At 37.8% G+C, this 25,905-nt stretch overlaps 1 protein-coding gene across 3 annotated transcripts; it reads right to left on the reverse strand.

Annotated features, from left to right (window-relative positions):
* Positions 1-5,336: 5,336 nt before the first annotated feature.
* LOC149830907 (uncharacterized) lies at positions 5,337-25,701 on the reverse strand. Of its 3 annotated transcripts, none has more exons than XM_090013541.1 (3): positions 24,776-25,701; positions 23,393-23,587; positions 5,337-6,302 (listed from the first exon to the last, which is right to left on the reverse strand). In XM_090013541.1, exon 1 carries the CDS (start codon positions 25,263-25,265, stop codon positions 24,825-24,827), a length of 441 nt encoding a protein of 146 aa, XP_089869667.1. In that variant the 5' UTR covers positions 25,266-25,701; the 3' UTR covers positions 5,337-6,302; positions 23,393-23,587; positions 24,776-24,824. The 3 variants fall into 3 exon arrangements, with proteins under 3 accessions (XP_089869667.1, XP_089869664.1, XP_089869665.1); XM_090013538.1 differs by having other exon boundaries at positions 24,751-25,701; XM_090013539.1 differs by lacking the exon at positions 5,337-6,302 and having other exon boundaries at positions 23,222-23,587; positions 24,751-25,701.
* Positions 25,702-25,905: the final 204 nt, after the last annotated feature.

The following is a 25,905-nucleotide window of genomic DNA, read 5'->3' on the forward strand; positions in this document are numbered from 1 at the left end:
TTCAGTTCATGGGTTCAACATTTTGTTGATCTTCATGAGTGGTAATGTTGAATTACTTTCGTCTCTCTCTCTCTCTCTCTCTCTCTCTCTCTCTCTCTCTCTCTCTCTCTCTCTCTATATATATATATATATATATATATATATATATATATATATATATATATATATATATATATATATATATACTCCCCCACATCCCTGCGCCTAAGGTTTTTTAAAGTGCCTCATCAGCACTCATACCCCCACACTCGCACCCGCACCTATGTAACGCAAACTGAAAACACACATACAGAGAGAGAGAGAGAGAGAGTTGGTCGAAGACAGTGGATCTTTATTCATGCTTGCATGCGTATGTTTGTGATAAAGTTTAAGAGAGAGAGAGAGAGAGACTAATGGATATTTATTCATGTTGGCATGTGTATGTATGTGATAAAGTTCAACCCCATTGCTTCGACGGATGCAGAGCGTGCATCTGCACAAGATCTATCCCTCCACAATGCAGATGTGGTGATATTATGGATCATTGCCCCAAAGCCCTGTGGCATCGGAAAGCCCTGAATTCACTACTGGTCCGATGTTTGGTGGATAAGAAAACTGCCCAAGTGATCACAGTTATGTAATGCCCACAATACTTGTGATACCCTGTAACCCCTATGGCTAAATAAATTTGGACCTTGAACTTGCTGCAATTGAAGCTTCCATATTTTTGCCTCCATTTTCGCAATTTATATGCTAAAATGCTTACATGCATCTATAAAATGGTAAGCAGCAATTTCATTATGAACAGAGATTTGAGAGGCAATGATCTTCAGCATGCGTCTGGGAAATCTTGTTATGTGCTTATATCATACATATTTCAGCTTGTAATGTAAAGTGGTTGGGATTGTGAGGCAATGATCTTCAGCTTTATACCGCCAGATTCACTGATCATGATGAAGCCACGTGACCAACAAGCGACCTTGGGTTTGGGTTTGATATTTCAAAATAATTATTTGGTTGGATGTGGTTTCTTTCATATTGACCTGACAAATATCCGAAACTGTACCCTAACCCAATGATTATTTACATGAGCTGATTGGGGTCAACCCCAAACCTGGTGTTGATCCAACTTATTGACAGCTCTAATGGCTAGTGAGGAACCGATATTTACGCTTGATTCAAATCCACCAACCTCGAGTCGGAAAGGAAGCTTGCAATTTAATGATGTTTTTTTTAGTATGATATTGCTTTTATCAGTAATTTATGGAGGTCAAATACTGTAACCACTGATTGGCAAATTTCAGGCGGAATATAATTTGTAAGAAACTAAGCAAATTGCATGATAAAAAATGAAAAAGAATTGAAGCACTAAAAGTACTAGGGGACTCAAAACATGCGGCAGGCACCAATACACCATCGTTGCCCACCACATTTGATAAAAAGGACTTCATGCTTTTGCAAAATTTGTTTCAGTTTTGTATAGATTCAAGCACACCGACAGGAGGTCGGCTCAGATTTTAGACAATTCATATGGTCATCCTCCCCTTGATGATCGACATTCCCAAATAAGTCACTGGAAAAGCTCCACACTAGTATTCACACAAACTTTCTACAGCACAATGAGTTTTCAAATCTGAATTGCATATTATAAATTCAAACTTGACTTCATTGATAGTCAACCCCAAAACAAGCACGAATCAATTTGAGTGCAACTTGCTCATTTACACAATGGATGCTTCATAAAAATATGAGGATTGGATGCCTTCTAAAAGGGAGAAACGAGCCTTGCTAATATATCAAATAACATGGGTAATAATAGGCAGATATATCCACCAAGACTAAATAAAAAAGAAGAAAATTGAACCAACTTGAACAAAGCTTGTTTATGGTTAACATAATAACAAAAAAGAACACACTTGTACCAAAGTTTGGCCTTCTGTAGCCATTGAAGGAACAAAAAATACAGAAAAATGGGGTCGATGACAGTGAACTCAAGGATCTAGAGGTCCCAAAATTTGGCCTTTCGCCATTGAAGTCCACCACAACGTAGGGGCATGAGGTTCCAACGCTGCCATAAATGATAGTATTTATATTAAGAACTGGTTTCCAATCTTCACGCAGTATGTTAAGGCATACATTTCCCTCAAGTCAATATTTGGATGACGGTGTTATTGAATAATGATAACACATTTGAACAAAAAAACATAATAAAAGAAGTTTTTTACTCATTTTTCCAGGAAACACACCTTAGTTTTACACTTGACCTTTGGTGCTTCATGTGGATATATAGGAGAAACCTGGGAAACTAAACAGAAATGTACCACCTCTGGCACAAAACTGATATATGTGAACTTAATTTCATGCATATATATTAAAATCATGTCTACTAGGAAATCATATTTTTCCAGAAATGAAAGCAGAAAAGGAACCTTAAAATCATGTCTACTAGGAAATGCATTAATATTATCATAAAAATTGATGAAAGTGAGTGCATCATACAAATTGATGAATATCTGAATATTTATCACTGTTAGGGACAGGTGTATTACATGTTGAGGATGCTCCAATGGTCTTTCCTTTTGGATATGTGGTGAAACAAATCCAAACTTCCAAAAACTACATACATATTCAAATTTCTCTCACACAGTTAACAAATTAAAAGACAATTAGCAATAACAATAATGAAATAAATACATTTAAAGAGAAAACAGAAATAAAATATTCTTGGTTGGTATGCAAAAGATTTAAAAAAAAACAATAATTAAGAGAATGGTACCATATGAACTTTTGTGCTTCAGTAATGAAGAAACTACCAGCTAACTAAACAAGCACTCTTAATTTGATTAACAAAGAGAAGGCCCTTAGCGGCTTCTAAATCTACCGTGCCTAAATGATTAACAGAGAAGGGCTATACATGGATGTGCAGCATAAAAAAGAACCTTGAATTCCTGTGTCTAAAACTCAACACTGCAAATCCACTGTTTGTATTGCATGGGAGTTGTGGGCAGAAACTTGTTTTCTTCATTATCATGGCATAGAACTTATCAGCCATCTATTAGGAAGTGTTTGAATCCATGTAACTTCTATTGATCAGAAAACAAGTTCCCAACTTTTCTCAGTTTTCTGGATAAATGGGGGGCATTCAGAAGTTCCCTTAAAACTCTTAATCTCGCTAAGGTGGTGGACAGAGAGGCACACCAGAGGCAGATAAGTTGTCTTGGAAACAGATAAGAGCAACATGAAGGTGCCTGTCTCATCTTTAATCAATTATACTCGATATAACTTCACACCTTTTTTCATTTTTCTTATTGTTTTTTCATTGCAAGCTTTGACGTTATCCATTTTGTTTATCCTTAAAACATTAAGTTGCTTTTTTTCTTTCAAAACATAAATTATATTAATCCTTACATATATGGATTCATGTACATATCCTTCGCAAGTCTCTCCATCAAAAATCTCTAGAACTATAATTAACTAAATGTTTTGACAAAGCTACAGTTTAGGTATCTTTCTAAAACCGTTTTCTGATCAATAGAGGTTTCATGGATACAAACACCTGAGGCAGAGAGGAACACCTGGGGAGGTGGTCGATGGAGCTGTGGATACAAACATCTGAGGCAAAGAGGCACGCCTGGGGGCAGTGGACGACGGCTGTGGTCGACGGAGCTGTGGAGTACAGTGATGTCATTGCTGGAGAAAGGGGAGAGGGGAAAGGAAAAAATAAACAGGGGAAACATTTATTTTTACTTTTATTACTGTTACGGGGTCAGAAATTTTAAGACTCTAAGCATCAAATTTTTAATTTTATATATATATATATAGAGAGAGAGAGAGAGGATCAACATTACCACCCGTGAAGATCAACAAGATGTTGAGCCCATAATCCGAAGATAGAAAACATAAATAAAAAAATAAAAAAGTAATAAGCTAAAGAAAAAGAAACTACCAGACAGGAATGATATTAAGATGAAGATCAAGTCTAGAAAGAAAAGATCATACACAGATAAAAATTAACAATGACAGGAAATTAATAAAGGAAAATCAAAATCAAAGTACCGAAAAAAATGAAAATCCATAAAATATAACAAATACAAAAATAGGAAACAAAGATTTGTAGAATCAAAACCTGATAATGCAGATGAAATCCAGTAAACCCAGCACGTTGTTACAAAATGTAACGACATTTGGGGATAATCGAAAACATAAACAGACAGTCAAAATCAAGAAGACAGTTGTAATGAAAATAAGAAATCGAAAAACCAAAGAAAATTGCAATAAAAGAAAGAAGACGTTGGAATCTGAGAATTCCATTGATGTTGCACGTATATAGATCGATCTTGCTATCAGCAAACCGACCCTACATGGGTGCTTTAATGAGAAAAATAAGAAAAACCAGGAAAACAAGATGAAAAGGGGAATGGTACTTACCGTAGCCTTACGTTGCAGGGCTGATCTCTTTCCTTCGATCGATCGGGAAGAAAATCAGAAGGGAAGGGGAAAGAGAAGAAGAAGAAAAGAGGAGAAGGGGAAGAAGAGAAGAAGGAAGCAGGCGTAAGGAGGAAGAGAGGGAGGAGGAGAAGAATCGAGAAGATGGTGGGGTGAAGAGGCGATGAAGAGGAGCTTGACCCCTGTGTTGTTTATATAACAGCAAGCAGTTAGAAAAAATCTCACCAGGGGTCCTCCAATTTCAAGAATTTTCAAAAAATAAGGTTTTAAAAGTAAAGTTTTCAAAAAAGAGGACAGAACACTTTTCTGAAAGTTTTTCTTTTAAGGCTTTTGAAGGAAAATCTTAAAAGTATAAGAGAGAGAGGATCCATATGATTTAAGAGGGTATTTATTTTTGAAATTCGAGGTTTTTATAAAAATGATGTTTTGTGAAAAAATACCTGGTTTAATTTCAGCAACTGGGTTTCAGAAATGGGTCTGGATCTGATATTTTGAGAAAACATTGAGTTTGGATCTTGAATTGAGATTGAATCTAGATAAAATATCTAAGAAAATATGAAGGATTGATTTTTTTTATTTTTTAAAAAAAATAGAAAATCCGGGCTCGAAATTATATTCGGATATCAGATTTGGATCCGAGATTGGATCAGATATGAAAATTGGATTTGGATTTTGGATCTTTAACTAGTGGATCCGAGAAATGAATAGAAATGTACACAATTGTCCTTCTGAATATCTCAGAAGGTGAGTCCTAGAGGTAAAAAGGGAATTTTTTGAAAATTTGAAAAATTTATGGTGTTTACAGTCTGTCCCACCTATTCGGCACATTCATAGTCTGACCCAAACTGAAACTGTTATGATCTGTCAACACCTAAATTAATAGCTATCCACCTAAATCCCATCACCACAGCATCCCCTGCACATCCTCATCACTGTAAAATGCTAACTATTGTTGTTGCAAGTATAGCTATCACATCTCCAGCTGCTACACTGCTATCACAGCTTCACTCAGCGCATCTCAGCACATCACTTCGCTTCCCTGCACAATACCTCTATACTTTCACTTGTATATAGCCCATTGCCATTTGCTGCACCTTCTCACTGAACATCTGCTGCACTGGCACACAGCATTTGCACATCTTTGTTCACTGCACTCCTTCACCATCACCAGCCCTGCTACCTGCCATCTCCCTTGTCTATAGCACCAGCCACGCTACTGCCCATCATTTATCAGCCCCACCGAATATTTCTGGTTGGTATATTAGCAATGCATTTGCATCTGCTAATCACCGAATATTTTCAGTTGGTATATTAGGAATGCATTTGCATCTGCTAATCATTGAATATTTCCAGTTGTATATTAGCAATGCATTTGCATTTGCTAATCATTGAATATTTCACCGTTTGGATATTAGCAATGCATCTGTATTTGCTAATCACTGAGCCCAGTTTATATATTAGCAATGCATTTGCATTTGCTAATCACTCGGCACTTCATTGTTTTGCATGTTAATAATGCATTTGCACTATGGCACTTGCACCCATTAGCACCTTTACCACTTCACCTTGCGTACCCGCTGTCACCACCTACCACTTTCATGGCATCATCAGTATACCTGTAGCATTTTTTTTACATATCCTCACCTCCTGTATACAACACTACACAGCATTGTTACATCCCTTTATTACCTGCTATAGCTTCATTCAGCACATCCTCATCTCCTGCCACTATCACAGCACCCCTGTACTTACACTTCCATATCTTTCAATTTGCACTAACATCTCACTTGCACCTGCTACACAGCAGTACCTTCATCTTCACAGCACCCTCTTGCCCCGCACCTGTGCTCAGCACTTGCAGCACCATCTACACCTCACTGCATAATCATTTACAATACACATGTCAGTCACCACAGTGACTGTTTTGCTGCCTTTGATTCGATGCTACCGAAAAGAGGGTTCAGAAAATCGTTGCTGTTAGAAAATAGCCCATTGATTTGTTGTTCAAAACCTTATTCATTGTGTAAAGGAATCTACCTGTTAAATGATATCAAAGTCTATTGGTAGATGCATTAATCAAGGCTGCTGAGATCCCTTGGACAGTTGCTGCCGGAGGCAACTCATCAAGTTGTGGTTGTTAAAATACATGTAATCAATATATATATATATATATATATATATATATGTGTGTGTGTGTGTATTCATCCATACCCGACAAAGGGTATTTCTGTAAATTCGCCCAATAAGGGCATTGTAGTCTTTTTACACCCTTTCTTTTTCTTTTTTCTTTTTCTGATTTTTTATTTTTCTTTTTGCGCATTAAATGCACTCACCTTGGGGTCCCAACTAAGAGTCGTTGGGCGCCCAACGACTCTTAGTTAACTCTCCCTCACTCCTCTCTTGCCTATAAATAAGTGGGGTCTCCCCCCTTGGAATGTGTGGCTTCTTGAAGCCCTTTCTTGCTTTTATATGAACTTATGTTTGCAAGTCATTCTTGACTCTTGTGCATGTCCATTTTTGGACTTGTTCCTTGCTTCCTATATGTGAATGTCCATTGTAGGACATTGTATTTATTTTCGCATACTTCATTACATGGTATCAGAGCCAGGTTTATGCTCTTGATTCTTGTTACTAGTTATACTCTTCTTCTTTCTCTCTCTTAGCTCGTCTTCCATTCTTGTGTTTATAATAGAAGGAGAACAAAAGATTGATCTTTCCTTCAAGCTTAATGGTACCGCCGCCATGGAGAACAACCTCAAGGGTAAAAAGCTTTGGGGATATGTTATGGGCATCATTCTGAAACCTCAACTCCAACTTACAAAAATGGATGGTGATCAAGAAAAAGCTCTGGAAGGAAATGCTCGCATGAAGGCTATTGAAGATCATCAATCTAAGGTTGAAGATTGGGAAAGTAAGCATGCAAAGATCCTTGCATGGTTCATGAACGTGGAGCTTAAAATTTGCGCCAACATTGTTAAATTCGGCCTAGCAAATGAAGCATGGTTCTTTATGAAAGGTATGCATAATCAAAAGGACCTTGCACGTCAATTCTTCCTTCAAGAAAAAATTCATATCATTAAACAAGGTGAAATGGGGGTAAGAGATTACTATAGCACTCTTGGACCTCTATGGGATGAATTATCCCTTCTAGAACCTAAATGGGTTTCTAGTGAAGACGTGGAACTAAAGAGAGAACAAATGAAAAAAGAACACTTTTTCCAATTTTTACATGAGCTTAGGCCCGAATATGAACAAGTTAGATCTTCTCTTCTTCATAGATTTAAACATCTTCCATTGGAAGAGGCCATAGCGGAAATATGTCAAGAAGAAACTCATCTTGGCATGATTAAGGGAGGAGAAGAAGTTTTAGCCGTATCTAAACTCGACAATCATATGAAAACATATAAGCCTCCACACTTTGGGAGACAAAATAACTATAATGGCAATTATAGAAAAGCTATTTGCCATCATTGCCAAGAACCGGGCCATATAAGACCTAATTGCCCTAAGCTAAATGAACCTCCAAAAGGTAAGGTTGCCTCTATTGAAGAAATCACTCAAAAAAATGAGGAGCCTATAAGAGGGAAGGAGTCTTTCTCCCTTGCTCAATTATCTGAAGCGCTTCAAATTCTACTCAAATCACCATCAACTTCGGGAGCCGTCATAGCCTCTTCTTTTCCTCCAGGTATGTCTTCTTGGATTCTTGATTCTGGAGCCTTCTTTCATATGACCCCTCTTGAAAATGGACTATCTAATTTGTGTAACTTTAAAAATTCTTATGTTTCCACCGCCGATGGTACATCTTTACAAGTCAAAAGTTTTGGAACGTTAGATTATTCAAAGGATTTTTTTGTGTCAAACGTTAGGGTAGTACCTCAACTTAATTTAAATCTCGTGTTTGTTTCTCAAATATGTGATTATGGATGTGAAATCTCCTTCTCTACTAAGGATTGCTCTATACAGGATCTCCGGTCCGGAAAACGGATTGGGCAAGGCTATAGGAAGGGAGATCTCTACTACATAAGCAACTTGAAACTTCCTACTAACTCATTTTGTAATCATGTCCAAGATAAAAATATTGAAACTTGGTACCAAAGACTTGGACATCCAAGCTTCTCAAAAATGTACTTCTTTCCTTTTGGAAAGAAATTTTGTAATGAGAAACATTTTGTTTGCAAGAATTGCTAACAACAAACAACAACTACGCCTTCATCCCAAAACAATTGGGGTCGGCGATATGAACCAACAAAGAAAATCATTCTGGGTCTTCCACATGAATCCTTCTCCTCCAATCATTTTTATCCAATGCCATGTTCTCGGTGAGGTTCAAAGCATTCATATCATTTCCTATCATCTTCATCCAAGTCTTCCTAGGCCTACCCCGACCTCTTTTAACTAATATATTTTCCCATTTCTCCATCCTTCTAACTGGAGCATCATTAGACCTTCGTCGAATATGTCCAAACCACCGTAAACGATTCTCTCTCATCTTATTTTCAATGGGTGCAACGCCTACCTTCTTACGTATCTCCTCGTTCTGAATCTTATCTTTTATTGTATTTTCACACATCCATCTAAGCATACGCATCTCAGCTACACTCATTGTATTTGCAAGAATTGTGTTTTTGGAAAAATGAAATCCACCCTTTTTCCAAATAGAACTTTTGTGTCCAAAAAACCTTTTGAATTAGTCCATTCGGATGTATGGGGTCCCTCTCCGGTCATATCAAAAGGTGGATAATTCATATTATGTTACTTTCATTGATGACTACACTCGATATGTGTGAATCTATTTTCTCAATCTAAAATCCGAAGTCTTTAATTTCTTCAAGAAATTTCATATGATAGTCAAAAATCAATTTTCAAGTAATATCTCCACTCTTCGATCCGATTCGGGTGGAGAATATCTATCAAATGAATTTCAAGAATACTTGGAAACAAATGGAATTTGTCATCAAAGGTCATGTCCTAGGACTCCCCAACAAAACGGTCTAGCCGAAAGAAAGCATAAACACATTTTGGAAACGACTAGGACACTTCTCATTTCCAGAGAAATTTCAAAGTGCTATTGGGCCGAAGTCGCCTTAACTTCAACCTATTTGATAAATAGAATGATATCTTCATCCCTACAAAATAAAACTCCATATAAAAAACTATTTGAAAGAACGCCCAATTTCAATAGATTAAGAATTTTTGGGTGTAAATGTTTTGTCCTTATGCATAAAAGAGATAAATTATCTCCTAAAGCTATTGAATGTGTTTTCTTAGGATATCGAGAAAATAAAAAAGGTTTTAGATGCTTCGATCTTAAAAATAACAAACTATATGTATCTAAAGATATTACATTTTTAAAAAATGAAAATGGTTTAGAGAAAACTAAAGATATTGATGAAAGCGAATATGTTTTGTTATTTGATCTTTTCTCTCAAGAAGATGTGACTCCTCACGAAGACGAAGTTTCTAATGATTTGTTAAATGATCTATAGGATATTCCTCTTAATAATGTTGAAAATAAAAGTAATGATTTTGAAAATAGACCAATTCAAACCTATGTTAGGCGTGGTCAACAAGTTCCCATAAGTGCTCTAGAAAAATACTCTCAAGGTTCCAACATAGAAGAAACTTTTTTAAGGAGATCCCGCCGAATCTCAAATCCTCTTAATAGGTTTGTTTCCTATGAGCCTCTAGCACCTAAGTATAAGACATGTCTAATTGCATTACACTCTTATCATGATCTGTCACATTATAATGAAGCCAAAAACATTTCTGAGTGGGTTGAAGCCATGAAACTAGAACTTACTGCTCTTGAAAAGGCTAAAACTTGAGAAATAACCTCATTACCCACCGGAAAGAAATCTATTGGATGTAGATGGGTCTTCAAAGTTAAAACTAAAAGCGATGGGTCATTAGAACTTTATAAGGCTAGGTTGATAGCTAAAGGATATGCTCAAGAATACGGTATAGACTATGAAGAAACCTTCGCTCCCGTAGCTAGAATGACTAGTGTTAGGACTCTTATTGTGGTTGCCTCTGTTAAAAAATGACTTATTTATCAATTAGATGTTAAGAATGCATTTCTTAATGGTGAGTTAAATGAATAGTCTATATGGATCCTCCACCAGAAGTATGTTTTAGTGAAAATAAAGTTCTTAAATTTAAAAAGGCACTTTATGGTTTAAAGCAAGCTCGAAAAGCTTGGCATGGCAGATTTAGCAATGTAATGACAAGCTTAAATTTTTGTTCATGTTATACTGACACTGCGTTATTTATAAAAAGTGCAGGGTCGTCAATAGTTATTCTACTACTTTATGTTGATGATATGATCATCACTGGAAGTGATAAGCAAGGAATTAATGATATTAAGAACGTTTTAAAAGAAAAATTTGACATGTCTGACCTTGGTTTCTTAAGATGTTTTTTAGTTATTGAAGTAGCATACTCTCCCCGATGGTACATTCTCTCTTAGATGAAACTTGCTGCTGACATTTGTTCCAAGTCTGGCATTTCAGACGATAAGAAGACAGAAACCCCTGAGGTTATCAATGCAAAGTTAAGGTACGAAGATAGAACACTTCTCGAGGATCCTACTCCCTACCGCCAACTTGTTGGGTCTCTGACATACTTATCCATCACTCGGCCAGACATAGCTCATGCAGTTCACTCCGTCAGTAAGTTTCAACATGCACCTACAACTGTGCACATGACTGCAGTCTTAAGAATAGTCAGATACATTAAAAACACTATAACTAAGGGAGTTTTTCTTTCCTCTTCATCATCTCTTGACTTAATTGCTTATATTGATGCTGATTGGGAGGAAATCCCAATGATAGAGTCTCAACTACTGGGTTTTATGTTTTCTTAGGTGACTATGATTTCTTGGAGATGCAAGAAGCAACACAAAGTGTCATTGTCCTCAACAGAAGCAGAGTATCGTGCAATGGCCACTACAACCATAAAACTTGTGTGTCTCAGAAGTCTCCTCAGTGATATGGGCATAATCATCTCTACTCCTTCGAAGATGTGTTGTGATAACAAAAGCGCAATTTATATACCAAGCAATCACACCTTCCATTAGCGTAATAAACACATAGAGATGGACTGTCATTATGTTCGAGATGAATACCTAAATAGAACCATAGTTCTGCCTTACATCACATCCGAGTACCAGTTAGCATACTTCTTCACTAAAGCCCTTGTTGCTCCTCATTTTATGTTTCTTCTCAACAAGCTTTCGGTTATATTCCCGTAAAGCTTGAGGAAGGGTGTTAAAATACATGTAATCAATATATATATATATATATATATTCATCCATACCCGATAAAGGGTATTTTTGTAAATTCGCCCAATAAGGGCATTGTAGTCTTTTTACACCTTTTCTTTTTTCTTTTTTCTTTTTACACCTTTTCTTTTTTCTTTTTTCTTTTTACACCTTTTCTTTTTTCTTTTTTCTTTTTTCTTTTTCTTTTTTCTTTTTTCTTTTTCTTTTCTTTTTCCTTTTTCTAATTTTTTATTTTTCTTTTTGTGCATTAAATGCCCTCACCTTGGGGATCCCAATGACACCTTGTTGGGACTCCCAATGGTGCCTCTCGCTCTCCCTTTTCTAACTCTCCCTCACTCCTCTCTTGCCTATAAATAAGTGGGGTCTCCCTCTTTGTAATGTGTGGCTTCTTGAAGCCCTTTCTTGCTTTTATATGAACTTATGTTTGCAAGTCATTCTTGACTCTTGTGTATGTCCATTTTTGGACTTGTTTTTTGCTTTCTATATGTGAATATCCATTGTAGGTCATTGTATTTATTTATGCATACTTCATTACCGTGGTGCCATGACATACCAGTTTGAGAAATCAAGCCATTAAATGACTTCAATTTGCTGAATTTGATTTGTCTTCAAGCTGAGAAGCCAGTTTATCTATATATTTCAAAATATTGACCAATGGTTAGCCACCAGTGTTGTACGCTCCCATCTATGTCATTACCTTCAACTGCATATCCGTCTTGCTTAGGACTCATTCTTTTCATACTGTTCATGACATTTTTTCCCCTTGAATCTCATGTTGGAGAGGTGTTGTATATTGCATAGGCACCTTACATATGCATTTTCACGTGTGTTTCTTCATTAGCACATGCATAGCACTTAGGCATATGCACATGCATCCTCCATAAGCCCTATATTTAGATAGATGCATCTACATTTAATCACTAGCCTAGGCATATGACCATATGTATGTTGGTCTTTAGCATAGTCTTTTCGATTTTCTCTGTATTTTGCAATTTTACCTTGTGCTAACCCAGTTTTTGCATAAAAAACATGAAAGATCACATTTCCTTCTTAGATTAGGAAGTTTTCATAGTAATAATTAGATATTAATAAGAATTTCCACTTTCCAACTTAGAATAGAATATATGAGCATATAATTCTCATAAATTGCTTGTAACATCTCATTTTATCTTTATTTCAAAAAATTTTACAATGGTGGAACACGAATGGCACGTGCACCATTCTAATAAAAGGTAATTAATCCTAAGTAAATGATTCACACTTATGGCCATAGTCAAAATGTGAACAATACTTAGAGTTTTTATCTTTTATGGAATAACATTTGACCTCCACTTAGGTCTCTATCGAGGCGCGCACCGCCATCCGCACTGTGTCCTCTGAGCCCTCTCAGCCTCCCGCGCCCCCCCATCGCCACGCACTTGCAAAGCGATGCCCCCATGCACCGAAGCGAGTTCGCCTCTCCACACCAAGGTGGTGCACCGCATAGCAAGGCGTTCCACTGTCGGCAAGTGTACAGCAGCGTGCAGCCCAGCGCAAGCGAGCCCCTAGTCGCACGGTCCACCCTGCCCGTGGTCATGTCTGCAATAAGCGACTGTGTGCCAACTGCGTCCCACAGCAGTGCATTGTGCCTGGCGACACATGGCCTCGCACGCACCAAGGTGCTCCTGCACCAAAACAGCATGAAGGCACGGTCGAGCTCGAGCAAGGAAAGACCATCAGGCTGTATGGCGAAAGGAATAACTTCCCATTCGATTCGGGAGGTTAGCCGGGTCATTGGGGGTGCGCGCCTCGATGGAGAATTAACCATGGATATATTAAAAGTTAATTTTGTTTTAAATATTATAAAGGCACTAAAATTTATTTTATTCTTTATTAGAATTCAAATATAGATTGTATTATAATATGTTTGTGACCATAGTCATTAATGTATTATGATTTAATCTTATTTCAATTTTATTAAAGAATAAAATATGCTTTCAAATTTCGATTTTTAAATTCTTTCAAATCATTTATCATTCAGATAGATATGCATTCCTTTTCCAAATTATTTCAAATTATTTTTTAAATTCCAAATTATTTTTAAAATCTTTTAAAAACTCAGTTTTCATTTTCTAAATTCAAAATCATTTTCAACTTTCATTCATAAATTCAGATTTATTCTTTTATTCCTAAATCCAAAGTTTATTTTAAAATTCCCAAATTTTCCATTTCTAAATTCATACTTCAAGTCCAATTCCAATTTCAACTTCAGATCCTAAATTCAATTTCAAATTCATTTTCCCTCTCAAAAGTAAAATTCAATTTCAAAATCAATTCAAAGTTTCAACTTGAATTTCCAATCTGATTTCCAAGTCCAAGTTCTGATTTCAAACATCAATGCATATTTCAAAATCAATTGCAGATCCAATTTTCATTCTAAAATCCCAAAAATGCGACTTGATTTCAGATATGATTTCAACATCAGAATTTCAGACCTTCTCTTCAAAATCTCAAATTTCATCTTATTTCAAATTCCAAATTTCAAATTCCATTCTGATTTCAAATTTCAGGTTTGAATTCAGATTCTATTCTCAATTTCAAAATCCAAATTCAATTTTAAATTCAAAGTCTAAATTCCATTTCAATTTCCGAATTCATTTACAAGTTCAAAATTCAATTTCAAAATCAATTCAATATTCAAATTTCTAAATTCAATTTCAAAATCAATTCAATATTCAAATTTCAAAGTTCAATTCAACTTTGAAATTCCCTTCTGACTTCAAATTCTATTTTTAATTCCAATTTCCAATTTCATTTTAAAGTTTAAATCTCAATTCCAGTATCAATTCCAAATTTAACTCTCATTTTCAATTTCCAAGTGTAGATTCAAATTTCAGTTTTCCAAATCAAGCTCAACTTCTTGAACCACTTCTTAAAAGATGTCTTCAAATTTATTTCAAAATCACTTGGAAAAGTCCCAAAATTTCTCAAAGCATTTCTTAAAAGCATGCATCTTTGCATTCTAATTGCACAAGCATGATTCTTTATGCATTTAGGATTTTTAGAATAATCATTTAGACAAATTTTAGGCAAAGCAAAAGGCATTTATTCGATCCTTGGTTCAATTACCCCTGGTAAAGGCACCAGGAACGGTTGAACCTCGTACCGACGAGTAAATCCCATCTCTCCATCTTTTGGCGCAAATTTTCAAAAACAGAAGCGAGTTAAATTTCAAATAAAGGTTAAGTGAGACCTTGCAAAAGAGTTTTAAGAAAATTTTTTGCAATGATCACACCATCAAAGATGAACACCTTATAAGCAGTTGCATTCTAATCTATCGTATCGGGCTCGAGTTTGAATGCACTCTTTACGAGCAGAATATAAGCCAAGGCACAAGTGGCTCATCTAGACTCCCAGCCCTAATTACCACATGTATTTCAAATCTAGGTTTAACCCTGCCTAGGGGTGTCAAGGGTCCTGGTTTATCCTGATCTGACTCAAACCAAACCCTATAAGGTCGGGATATGGTGATAAATAAGAAGACCTGATTAAGACCCGAGTCCCGACTCAAAGGTCCAATTAATACATGGATTTGAGTATCAGATCCAAATTCTGATTAAAACCCACAGTTTTTCAATGTAGCAGGGTTTGGTTGATGAAGTTTTTATCGGGTCCGGGTATGGTTTTCTTATAGTGAACCCAATTGAACTCGAATCCAAACCCTATAGCATACTCGAAAATTTGGTCTAAGTCTGGTTTTACTTGGATCCAAACCAAACCCGACCCGTTGACACCCCTAACCCGCCTAGTGGAATACGGCTCGGATTCGTATCTGATGTTTTGTATTTCTGATTCAAATTCGGGACATCCGTTTTTAGCTGGATAATATTCGAGTCTCTCTCTCTCTCTCTCTCTCTCTCTCTCTCTCTCTAGATATATATATATATATATATATATATATGTGTGTGTGTGTGTGACTCTGTCTCTCTCTCTCTCTGCAAATTGCATGGTGTCCACTATTGGATCATATTTCAGATCAAACCGTTTCACAATCAAGATCATGATAGAATTCAGAATAGGCATCAATACGATAATCATGATTAACAGTCGATCGAAACATAAACAGGGAGCAAACATGTCGATGTCCATATTATACCAAAATCCAGACGAATGCAAATGACAAAAACAATGCATATAACATAATAAAAACTACAGCAGCATGTTAATATTATGCAGCAATAGGCTAAGGCGTATGAAAGTACTCCCCTTAGAGAAGATTCGCCCCCACGTACGGTGCAAATAGCGTATGGTGTCCTTCCCCCAGGATACAATAGCCTCGACGATCCGGATCGGTGCACTCCGACGGTATACGTCCTTCGAAGACAACCTCTCGAAACCGCTGTTACAAAAAAACCCCTTTGAGAGGGAGAGCAGCAGGGAGAGAGAAAACGAAAAAAACACAAGAGTCAGGCGACTTTGTGTATCTGTAACCCCAGCCCTAACCATGTTTTATAACCCACGAACAGTTACAAAACGTGGAAGAGCCCTGTTACAGAATACGAGGGGTCGTGACCCGATAACGGATCGATCCATTATCCATTTCTCTTAACCCATTATTTAATCCAAATAAAAACAATAATGAGGACCAAAAGTAACATTGGACTCTGATTGGACATGGCCCTAAAGGGCCAATTACCCGAACCTTGCCCAGCTCGGCACGACGTGGTGCTGCGGGCGGGCGCATGCGGGTGTGTGGTAGCCATCTCATTCCCTTGTTCTTTGGAACAAGTGTTAGAATCTCCATGTAGGTTATAAAGCCCACAACTATTTTGAAATTCTTCAATATGGGACTATTCCACATCATCAAAGTTCAAACATACTCTATAAAGAAGTGGTCCCCAAAAGTTTTCTTTATTTGAATTACCTCCTCTACTCTTTCTACATCCAACATTCTCCCACAAATTCAAAGAATGAAAATAGAAGGAAACAAAGATGCAAGACAGAGTAATATGCAGCAGGACATATCATGCTTTCAGTAATGGTACATTCCGGTTTGAATCACTACCTTAGTTGACTAACTTTACCCCAACAGAAACGAAGTGAACTAAAGTCTTGAACTTGAACCTTTGGTGTACGAGTGTCCATTAGCAACAACACGATAAAGGTTCTGGTTGTAATCTTTAGAGGCGGCGCGTTAATGGCCATGCGCCTGAATCCTGTTTCATGAGTGACTTTAGGAACAACTCAATTCCTTAAACTACGGCCACACAGTCACACTCACATAGGTGGGCTTCTCCAAAGATGCACTGCTAATATCTCGCCTAGAAGGCTTTGAACTCATTTAGAGTTGTAACTCTTCCTTTACTTGCAGCTACAACACCTTTTCAGAGTAATCAGGGAAAAATACACATATATATTGTATCACATCAAGAATGTGCTATCCAGTTCACCCTACAGCTCGTTAATACCACATTGAACCTACTTTGTGGGATCTCCACTCAGATAGGTTGGGTTGCTACTGTAGATGAACTACTAATGGGTTTCAGTTTCATCCTCTCTGGATTTCAGGACTAATGACTTATCTAGTCCTTTCGTTAATGGATCAGTTGTGTTCTCTTTGAATCCGACATAGTCCACAGCAACCACTAACTGAGACACCAGTTCCCTTACAGATTTTATTTTGACTTGGATGTGTCTTCGCTATTTTTTATTATATTTTGTACTTTTGATTTTTGCAATTGTGATCATATTGTCACAATGCACAGATATTGCAGGAATTGGTTTGCTCATGAAAGGAAGTTCCTCAAGAAGTCACTTTAACCACTCAGCTTTCATTCCTGTGATATCTAAAGTACAAAGTTCAACCTCAAAAGTAGACCGTGACAAGATGGTCTGCTTTACTGATCTTCAGGCGACTGCGCCGCCACCCAAGGTAAATACATACCCTGTAACGCCATAACTTCCCGAGTTCATGCTTTACTGATCTCCAGGCAACTGCGCCGCCACTCAAGGTAAATACATACCCTGTAACGCCATAACTTCCCGAGTTCATGCCTATCCAGCTCGCATCACTATATCCCTCAAGAACAGCAGGAAATCTCTTATAATGCAAACTCAAGGAAATGGTTCATTTCAAGTATCTAAGTATCATGTCCAATGTCTTCCAATGAGTGTGATTTGGACTTGTATATCTACTTAATTTTGTCACGGAGAACGAAATATTCGGTCTCGTGCAATTTGCAAGATACATCAAACTTCTAATAATCTGGGAATATCTTAATTGAGATACAGGACACAGTCATATTCTTATAGAGAAGAGTAGAAGGATCATATGGAGTTGCTACAGATCTCCCTTGGTTATAGCCAAATTTCTCAAGTACTTTTTCAACATGATGAGATTGGGAAATAGTTATACCATCAACTGAACAAGTGAGCTTGAATCCTAAGATCACATTTAGGACACTCATATCCTTCATATCAAATTTACTACTAAGAAACGACTTCGTCTCATTCACAATTCTCATATTGGAACCAAACAATGAAATATCATATACATACAGGCATAAAATAATACATGCAGCACTTTTAACTCTACAATAAACACATTTATCAGATTCATTGACAACAAAGTCAAATGATAAAATAACATTATCAAACTTCTCATGCCATTGTTTAGGGGCTTGTTTAAGTTCATATAAAGGCTTAACAAGTCTACAAACTTTATCTTCATTCCCAGGAGACACAAAACCCTTAGGTTGATCCATGTAGATCTCTTCTTCAAATTTGCCATTTAAAAAAGCAGTCTTCACATCCATTTGATGGACCTCGAGAGATCATAGATAGAGGCCAGTGCAATAAGCACCCTAATTGTGGTCATCCGAGAAACCGGAGAATATGTATCAAAATAATTTATTCTCTCCTTTTGTTTGAAACCCTTGGCAACCAATCTAGCCTTGTACTTGTCAATGGATCCATCTAGTTTTAACTTCTTAAAGATCCATTTGCACCCAATAGTGGAACTGCCACGAGAGAGATCAACCAGTTTTCAAGTGTCATTAGAGACAATGGAGTCCATTTCACTCTTTATGGCTTTTTTCCAATGCATTGCATCAAGAGAAGCCATTGCATCACAGAAAGTGGGAGGATCATCCTCGATAAGGTAAGTGATATAATCACTTCCCAAATCCTTGGTAATCCACGGTCTCTTGCTCCTTCTTGGTTCAACCACTTTCTCAGACTCAATTGATCTAGAGTGGGAACAAGATGGCTCAACCCCCATCTGTCATCCTTTCCACAAGTTCAGGAATGAAACCAGGAGTTGAAGGTACATCTAAAGAAGAAAGATTCTGAGGTACACCAACTTTCATGGGAAATACATCCTCAAAGAATGTAGTTTCTCGAAGCTCAACAATAGTGTTTACATCTATGTCAGATATCTCAGACTTTATTACTAAGAACTTATAGGCATAGTTTGTTCTCTACATAACCCAAAAAGACAGCATGTACAGTTTTAGTACACAGCTTCTTCCTGTTGTGCTCTGGGATAAGTACCTTTGCAAGACACCCCCACACTTTCAGATATTTCAAGCTAGATTTCCTATTTCTCTAAAGTTCAAATGGGTTACTATCCCTATGCTTCTAGGGAACTCTATTCAGAATATGACAAACCATATTCAAAGCAACCCCCCACATATAGGTAGGTAATCCAGAACTCCGTAGTAGAGCATTTATCATGTCTGTTAGGGTTTTATTCTTCCTTTCTGCAATCCCATTAGATTGAGGAGAATATGGAGTGGTAAACTCATGAACTATGCCAACAGATTGACAATATTCATCAAGTTTGTTAGAGGTATATTCTCCCCCTCTATCAGACCTCAAACTTTTAAGTTTTCTACTAGTTTGTGTTTTTGCTTCATTCTTAAAAATAAAAAACTTGATTTTATCAGATATACATAACAGTATTTAGTGGCATCATCTATAAAAGTGATAAAATATTTTTTATGATTTCTGGTTAACATTCCATTAAACTCACAGATATCTATGTGCTGAGATCCAATATTTCAGAATCTCTAACAATCGTATGGAATGGTTTCCTACATTGTTTTGCTTGCACACAAATTTCACATTTTTTAGTTTTATTTATGGAATGCTCAGGAATCATCTTCAAGTTCATCATGTGTTTTACAGAATTAAAATTCACATGACTCAATCTATTATACAATAAATCAGATGATTATATATTATAAGCAACAATAGACAATGAATCAAAAGAAACATCATTCTCTAATTTATTATTACAAAATATTCAACACAAAGTTTAAACAAACCATCAACTAAATACCCCGTGCCAATAAAGGTTCCAAAATGTAAAATAATAACTTTATTACATTTAAAATTAAATTCATAACCCTCTCTAACCAGACATGAACCACTTAAAATGTTCCTTCTAACTACAGGCACATGGTGCACTCTGTCTAGAGATAGAACTCGTCATGAAGGAAACTTCAGATCCACGCATCCAATCCCTAACACATTTGCAGTCGTTGAGTTGCTCATAGTCATGGATCTACCTGCAGCAGCCTGGTATGAGACAAAGACAAACTTATCAGCACAAATGTGCACATTAGACCCAGTGTCAACCGGTCACTCAGTCGGCTCATAAACATGATAGATTTGTGGGTTAAAAGAAACATACCTAGTACTAATCCCAACGACCTCACAGTCACCATATTGACTTGAGGTGTTCCAACTGTCGTCCCATGAGCCTTAGCCTTCTTGAAAGGACATTCCTTAACCCAGTGCCCAACATGTCCACAGTTCCAACACGGTTTGTTCTTTGCCTTCTTCAGGATTTTAGCCTTAGGTTTAAATTGATCTTTCATTGCAGGTTTCACTTTTTGTCCCTTGCCTATAAAACATCCAACCATCATGTTCACTTTAGGTTGTTCAGTTAGCATTACAACTTGTTTCTGACTCCTATGCTCTTCCTCAATGGCTATGGCTACCATAAGATCATCCAAGGAGATCTTTCATCTACGGTGTTTGAGAGACATGCCAAAGTCTACCCAAGACTTAGGAAATTTTTCCACGATAGTCATAACTTGAAACTTCTCCGGAAGTTTCATATCAGCCTAAGAAAAACTGTGAAGCAACAACAGAAACTCGTGTGCTTGTTCAGTGACCGACTTGCCCTCTACCATCTGATATTTCAGAAACTTATCAACTGAGTACTTCTCGAGACCTTGGTCTTCGGTATTGTACTTTTTGTCAAGTTGATCACATAAGGCTTTAGCAGTGGTAGACAAGGAACAACATACGTCAAACAAGGTGTTGGACAGAACCAACAGAATGCAACCACAACATATAATGTCATTCTCTTTCCACTATACAACCGCATTAACCGCAACAGAATCAGGGTCAGTCTCAGAAACCAAAAGGTATTCGAGTTCTAGAACATATAACAGACCTATAGTCGTGAACCAGATTTTCATGCGTTGTTGCGAACGCTTGAAATTCTGACCGGCAAATTTTTCAGGCATACCGGACATGTCCACTTTCGGTATAAAACCGGATGCAATCGACATGCTTAAAATCTTCTCTAAGACTGTTGGATCATATTTCAGATCAAACTGTTTCACAATCAACATCATGATAGAATTCAGAATAAACATCAATATGATAATCATGATTAACAGTCGATCAAAACATAAATAGGGAGCAAATATGTCGATGTCCATATTATACCAAAATCCAGATGAATGCAAATGACAAAACATATGCATATAACATAATAACATAATAAAAACATGTTAGTATTATGCAGCAATAGGCTAAGGCGTATGAAAGTACTCTCCTTAGAAAAGATTTGCCCTCACGTACGATGCAAATACGGTCTGGCATCCATTCAAAAACGGAGGCAAGTTAAATTTCAAAATCTTTTTCAAATAAAGGTCAAGTGAGACCTTGCAAAAGAGTTTTCTTTATTTCTTCTATTGCTTTTCCTTTCAAAAAATGAGAAGGAAAAGAAAGGGAAAGAAAAAATTTTGCAATGATCACACCATCAAAGATGAACACCTTATAAGCAGTTGCATTCTAATCTATCGTATCGGGCTCGAGTTTGAATGAACTCTTTACGAGTAGAATACAAGCCAAGGCATAAGTGGCTCATCTAGACTCCCAGCCCTAATTACCACATGTATTTCAAATCTAGGTTTAACCCTGCCTAGGGGTGTCAAGGGTCCTGGTTTATCCAGATCTGACTCAAACCAAACCCTATAAGGTCGGGATATGGTGATAAATAAGAAGACTTGATTAAGACTCGAGTCACGACTCAAAGGTCCAATTAATACATGGATTCGAGTATCAGCTCCAAATTCTGATTAAAACCCACAGTTTTTCAATGTAGCCGGGTTTGGTTGATAAAGTTTTTATCGGGTCCGGCTATGGTTTTCTTATAGTGAACCCAATTAAACTTGAATCCAAACCCTATATCATACCCGAAAATCTGGTCTAAGTCTGGTTTTACTTGGGTCCAAACCAAACCCGACCCGTTGACACCCCTAACCCGCCTAGTGGAATACGGCTCGGATTCGTATATGTTGTTTTGTATTTCTGATTCAAATTCAGGACATTTGTTTACACTCCGTTTTTAGCTGGATAATATCCGAGTCTCTCTCTCTCTCTCTCTCTCTCTCTCTCTCTCTCTCTCTCTCTCTCTGCAAATTGCATGGCGTCCACTGTTGGATCATATTTCAGATCAAATCGTTTCACAATCATCATGATAGAATTCAGAATATGCATCAATACGATAATCATGAGTAACAGTCGATCGAAACATAAACAGGGAGCAAACATGTCGATGTCCATATTATACCAAAATCCAGACGAATGCAAATGACAAAACAGATGCATATAACATAATAAAAACAACATGTTGGTATTATGCAGCAGTAGGCTAAGGCGTATCAAAGTACTCCCCTTAAAGAAGATTCGCCCCCACGTACGGTGTAAATAGAGTCTGACGTCATTCCCCCAGGATACAATAGCCTCGACGATCCGGATCGATGCACTCCGATGGTAGATCGTCCTTTGAAGACAACATCTCAAAACCGTTGTTACAGAAAAACCCCTTTGAGATGGAGAGCAGCAGGGAGAGAGAACGAAAAAAAACACAAGAGTCAAGCGACTTCGTGTGTCTGTAACCCCATCCCTAAGCCTGTTTTATAACCCACGAACGGTTACAAAACGTGGAAGAGCCCCGTTACAGAATACGAGGGGTCGTGACCCAATAACAGATCGATCCGTTATACATTTCTCTTAAGCCATTATTTAATCCAAATAAAAACAGTAATGCGAACCAAAAATAACATCGGAAAGTCGTTTGTAGACAAGTTTGAAAATGTAGATTATCTCAAAGTCGACTGTAATAGTGATAATCTCTTAAAGTCGATTTCACATAACCACCAATGGGATACCATGGGGAGAGAGAGAGAGACAGTAACGGTTTCAGCCACTGTAATAGTGATAACCAGGACCTAGAAAATGTATCCCTTTAATTGGTGATTATCAAATAAATAATAAAAAAGTGAGCTGAAACATTGATGGAAGCCCGCCCCAAGGGATGGAAGCAGACATGATCAACCACACCAAGTAGTCGATAAGTTCCTAGAAAGCAATGCCAATTTGATGGCTTATAGTGAAGCACCCACCGTTGCACATGCTGCAGAGCATTCATAGGGCTGTCAGCAGAAGCTTCTCAAGCAAGTGTGAAACCGACTTGGTTGTAAGTAGCACCTTCAAATTTGTAATTGATGGCATCTTCAGCGTAAAGGGTGGCAGCTGACTCAATAGCTTTCATGGCTATGGCATTTGGACTTTCTGAAATGTAGATCTTGCAACAAAATCTGCACCACCAAGAGAGAACAATTTGTTATCAGCCTCCACTTCTGCTTTCATGAGGAATCCCATTATAACCTTGAAAATTTCATATTTTCAAGAGCAGAGTATCTGTTTCAGTAATAACAGAAAGAAAGTTAAATTTGTGTATTATACCGGAATCCAGAATATCAAATATTGACTAGATAGTTGTCCTTTGAATTTCGCAGATTTCAGCAGACAAAGCCAACAAGGCAATACTTAATTATATCAAATTCAAGGTTAAAAAGAGGTTTAGATCTCTGGATGAGTGCTGGTATTCGTTTGGATATCCCTAAAACTCAAGTAGTCAAAAACATATGTTCACCTGGGTGCCTCCAAAATCAACAGACTAAAGGCCATCCTTTGCAAGAAACAAGCTTTCATGGATTTGGGGACTCAAGTTCAATAGTATATATCAAAGCAGATGCTCAGATCCCTTAAAATATGTATTGATATACACTTGGCTTACGACCAACAAGTTGAATTGATTGACATATCTGAAAGTCAACAATCAAACATTTGAGTTCATCATAAGAAATCAATTTTGTACGGACTGCAGCACCAAGGTAACAAATCTAATGCTTATTACGATCAAATTGAACGAGAAAAAAGGTAAAAAAAACACGCACACCCTTAAAACTAGCAACTGCATTTACTTTAGAATACAACATATCAAGGTCCATGGCTCCATGCTCATTTGGGTATCCCTAAAATTCAACAATCCAACATTCATTACAATAACACATTGGTTTTACAGAGATTTGAACAAAAAATCAATCAAAGTCAGCTCATCTTCTATCGAATTATACAAAAAAACCACAACAAACTCAAATACCCTAACGTACGATTCATTCTTATTTGGGTACCTCCAAAACGGCAAAACATAATTCGCCATCAGCACAAAATTAACTTCTAAATGCATTGGGCTATCCCTAAGTTTCAACAATGTGACATCCATTACAATAGTACACCATTTTATAGAGAGCTAAACAGAAAAATAATCAAAGTCAACACATCTTCTATAAAATCATCCAGGAAAACAATATCATACAAACTCAAATACCCTAAATTACAACTCATTCTCACTTGGGTGTCTCAAAAATGACAAAACATAATTCACCATCAACACAAAACACACTTTTAGATGCACCTGATTAGTTCATTCTAATACCTACTGCTGAACCAATTCCCCTCAAAGGAAAAAGACCGCAATTGCCTCCAATCTCAGAACCCAGCCTTATCCTCCGTCCATCCAGGGTACCCTTCGTACTCGATACGAACGGAGAGCATCGCCGAGACGGCCTTGAACTTCGCCCTCAACCCCTGCATCAGATCCTGAATCCCCTCATTCTCGGGCTCCAGAATCGGGTATCTCTCGATCAATTCCGCCATCTGCTTCACGTTCCTCTGGACTCTAGCATTGAAACCACTTGGGTAGATCCCTATTGCCGCCTCCCACGCCTCCACGCAGCCCTTGTAGAACCCTAACTCCTCCCCCATCTCGAACCCGACCTTCAGGCCCACCTCCCTCCCTTCTTCCTTCCCGGAGGCCAACCCGTCATTGTATCCCTCGTCAAACCCTTCCTTGAGATGCATATCCTCGAGGTTTAGTGAGGAATCGAAGATGGCTTCGATGCCGGATGGATTGGACTTAGTGGACGCCATGCAATTTGCAGAGAGAGAGAGAGAGAGAAACTCGGATATTACCCAGCGTGCGTAAACGGATGTCCCGAATTTGAATCAGAAATACAAAACAGCAGATACGAATCCCAGTCGTATTCCACTAGGCGTTGATCGGGGCCGTCATCCGCCGGACCTTCCCAGTTTTTCCTCCCTTGCGGGCACTGCAGATCTGCCGCACCGTCTTGTCGACGATGTCGCCGACGATGGCAGTAGTCGGCACCTCTGCAGCGTGTCGGTCTGTCGGAGATGACGCCTTCCCACCGTCGTTGATCATGGCCGTCGGCTACAGTCAAGGTGGCGGAGGCTGTCACATCGTTTGCCGACGAAATCGCCGGCGATCTTTCGGTTGCTGGACCGTCGGAGACGGCGACGACGCTCTCTGAGAAAAGGGAGAGAGAAAGTTCGGAGGGGGTTAAGGGTTTCTGAACCCTAATTCGTAAAAAGGGTTTTAATGTTTCGGGTCGGGTACATATTTGGATTGGGACACGCTCCATTCGTACCGATCCATAAGGATCAATTGGATCGGGTCTAAGTTTGGGTGAGGGATCCAGTATTCTCAGAGACCCAGACCCTGACCCGTTTTGGTTTTGGATTTGGATTCGGGTCGGGTTTGTGGAACTCG

Source organism: Nuphar pumila, chromosome 7, assembly GCF_984573655.1.
Source record: "Nuphar pumila chromosome 7, dmNupPumi1.hap1.1, whole genome shotgun sequence".
NCBI lineage: Eukaryota > Viridiplantae > Streptophyta > Magnoliopsida > Nymphaeales > Nymphaeaceae > Nuphar > Nuphar pumila.

What these genes read in the sequence shown, in the direction of transcription:
- LOC149830907 (XM_090013541.1), bottom strand. Translation starts at nt 25,265, where the DNA reads ATGGCGTCCACTAAGTCCAATCCATCCGGCATCGAAGCCATCTTCGAT.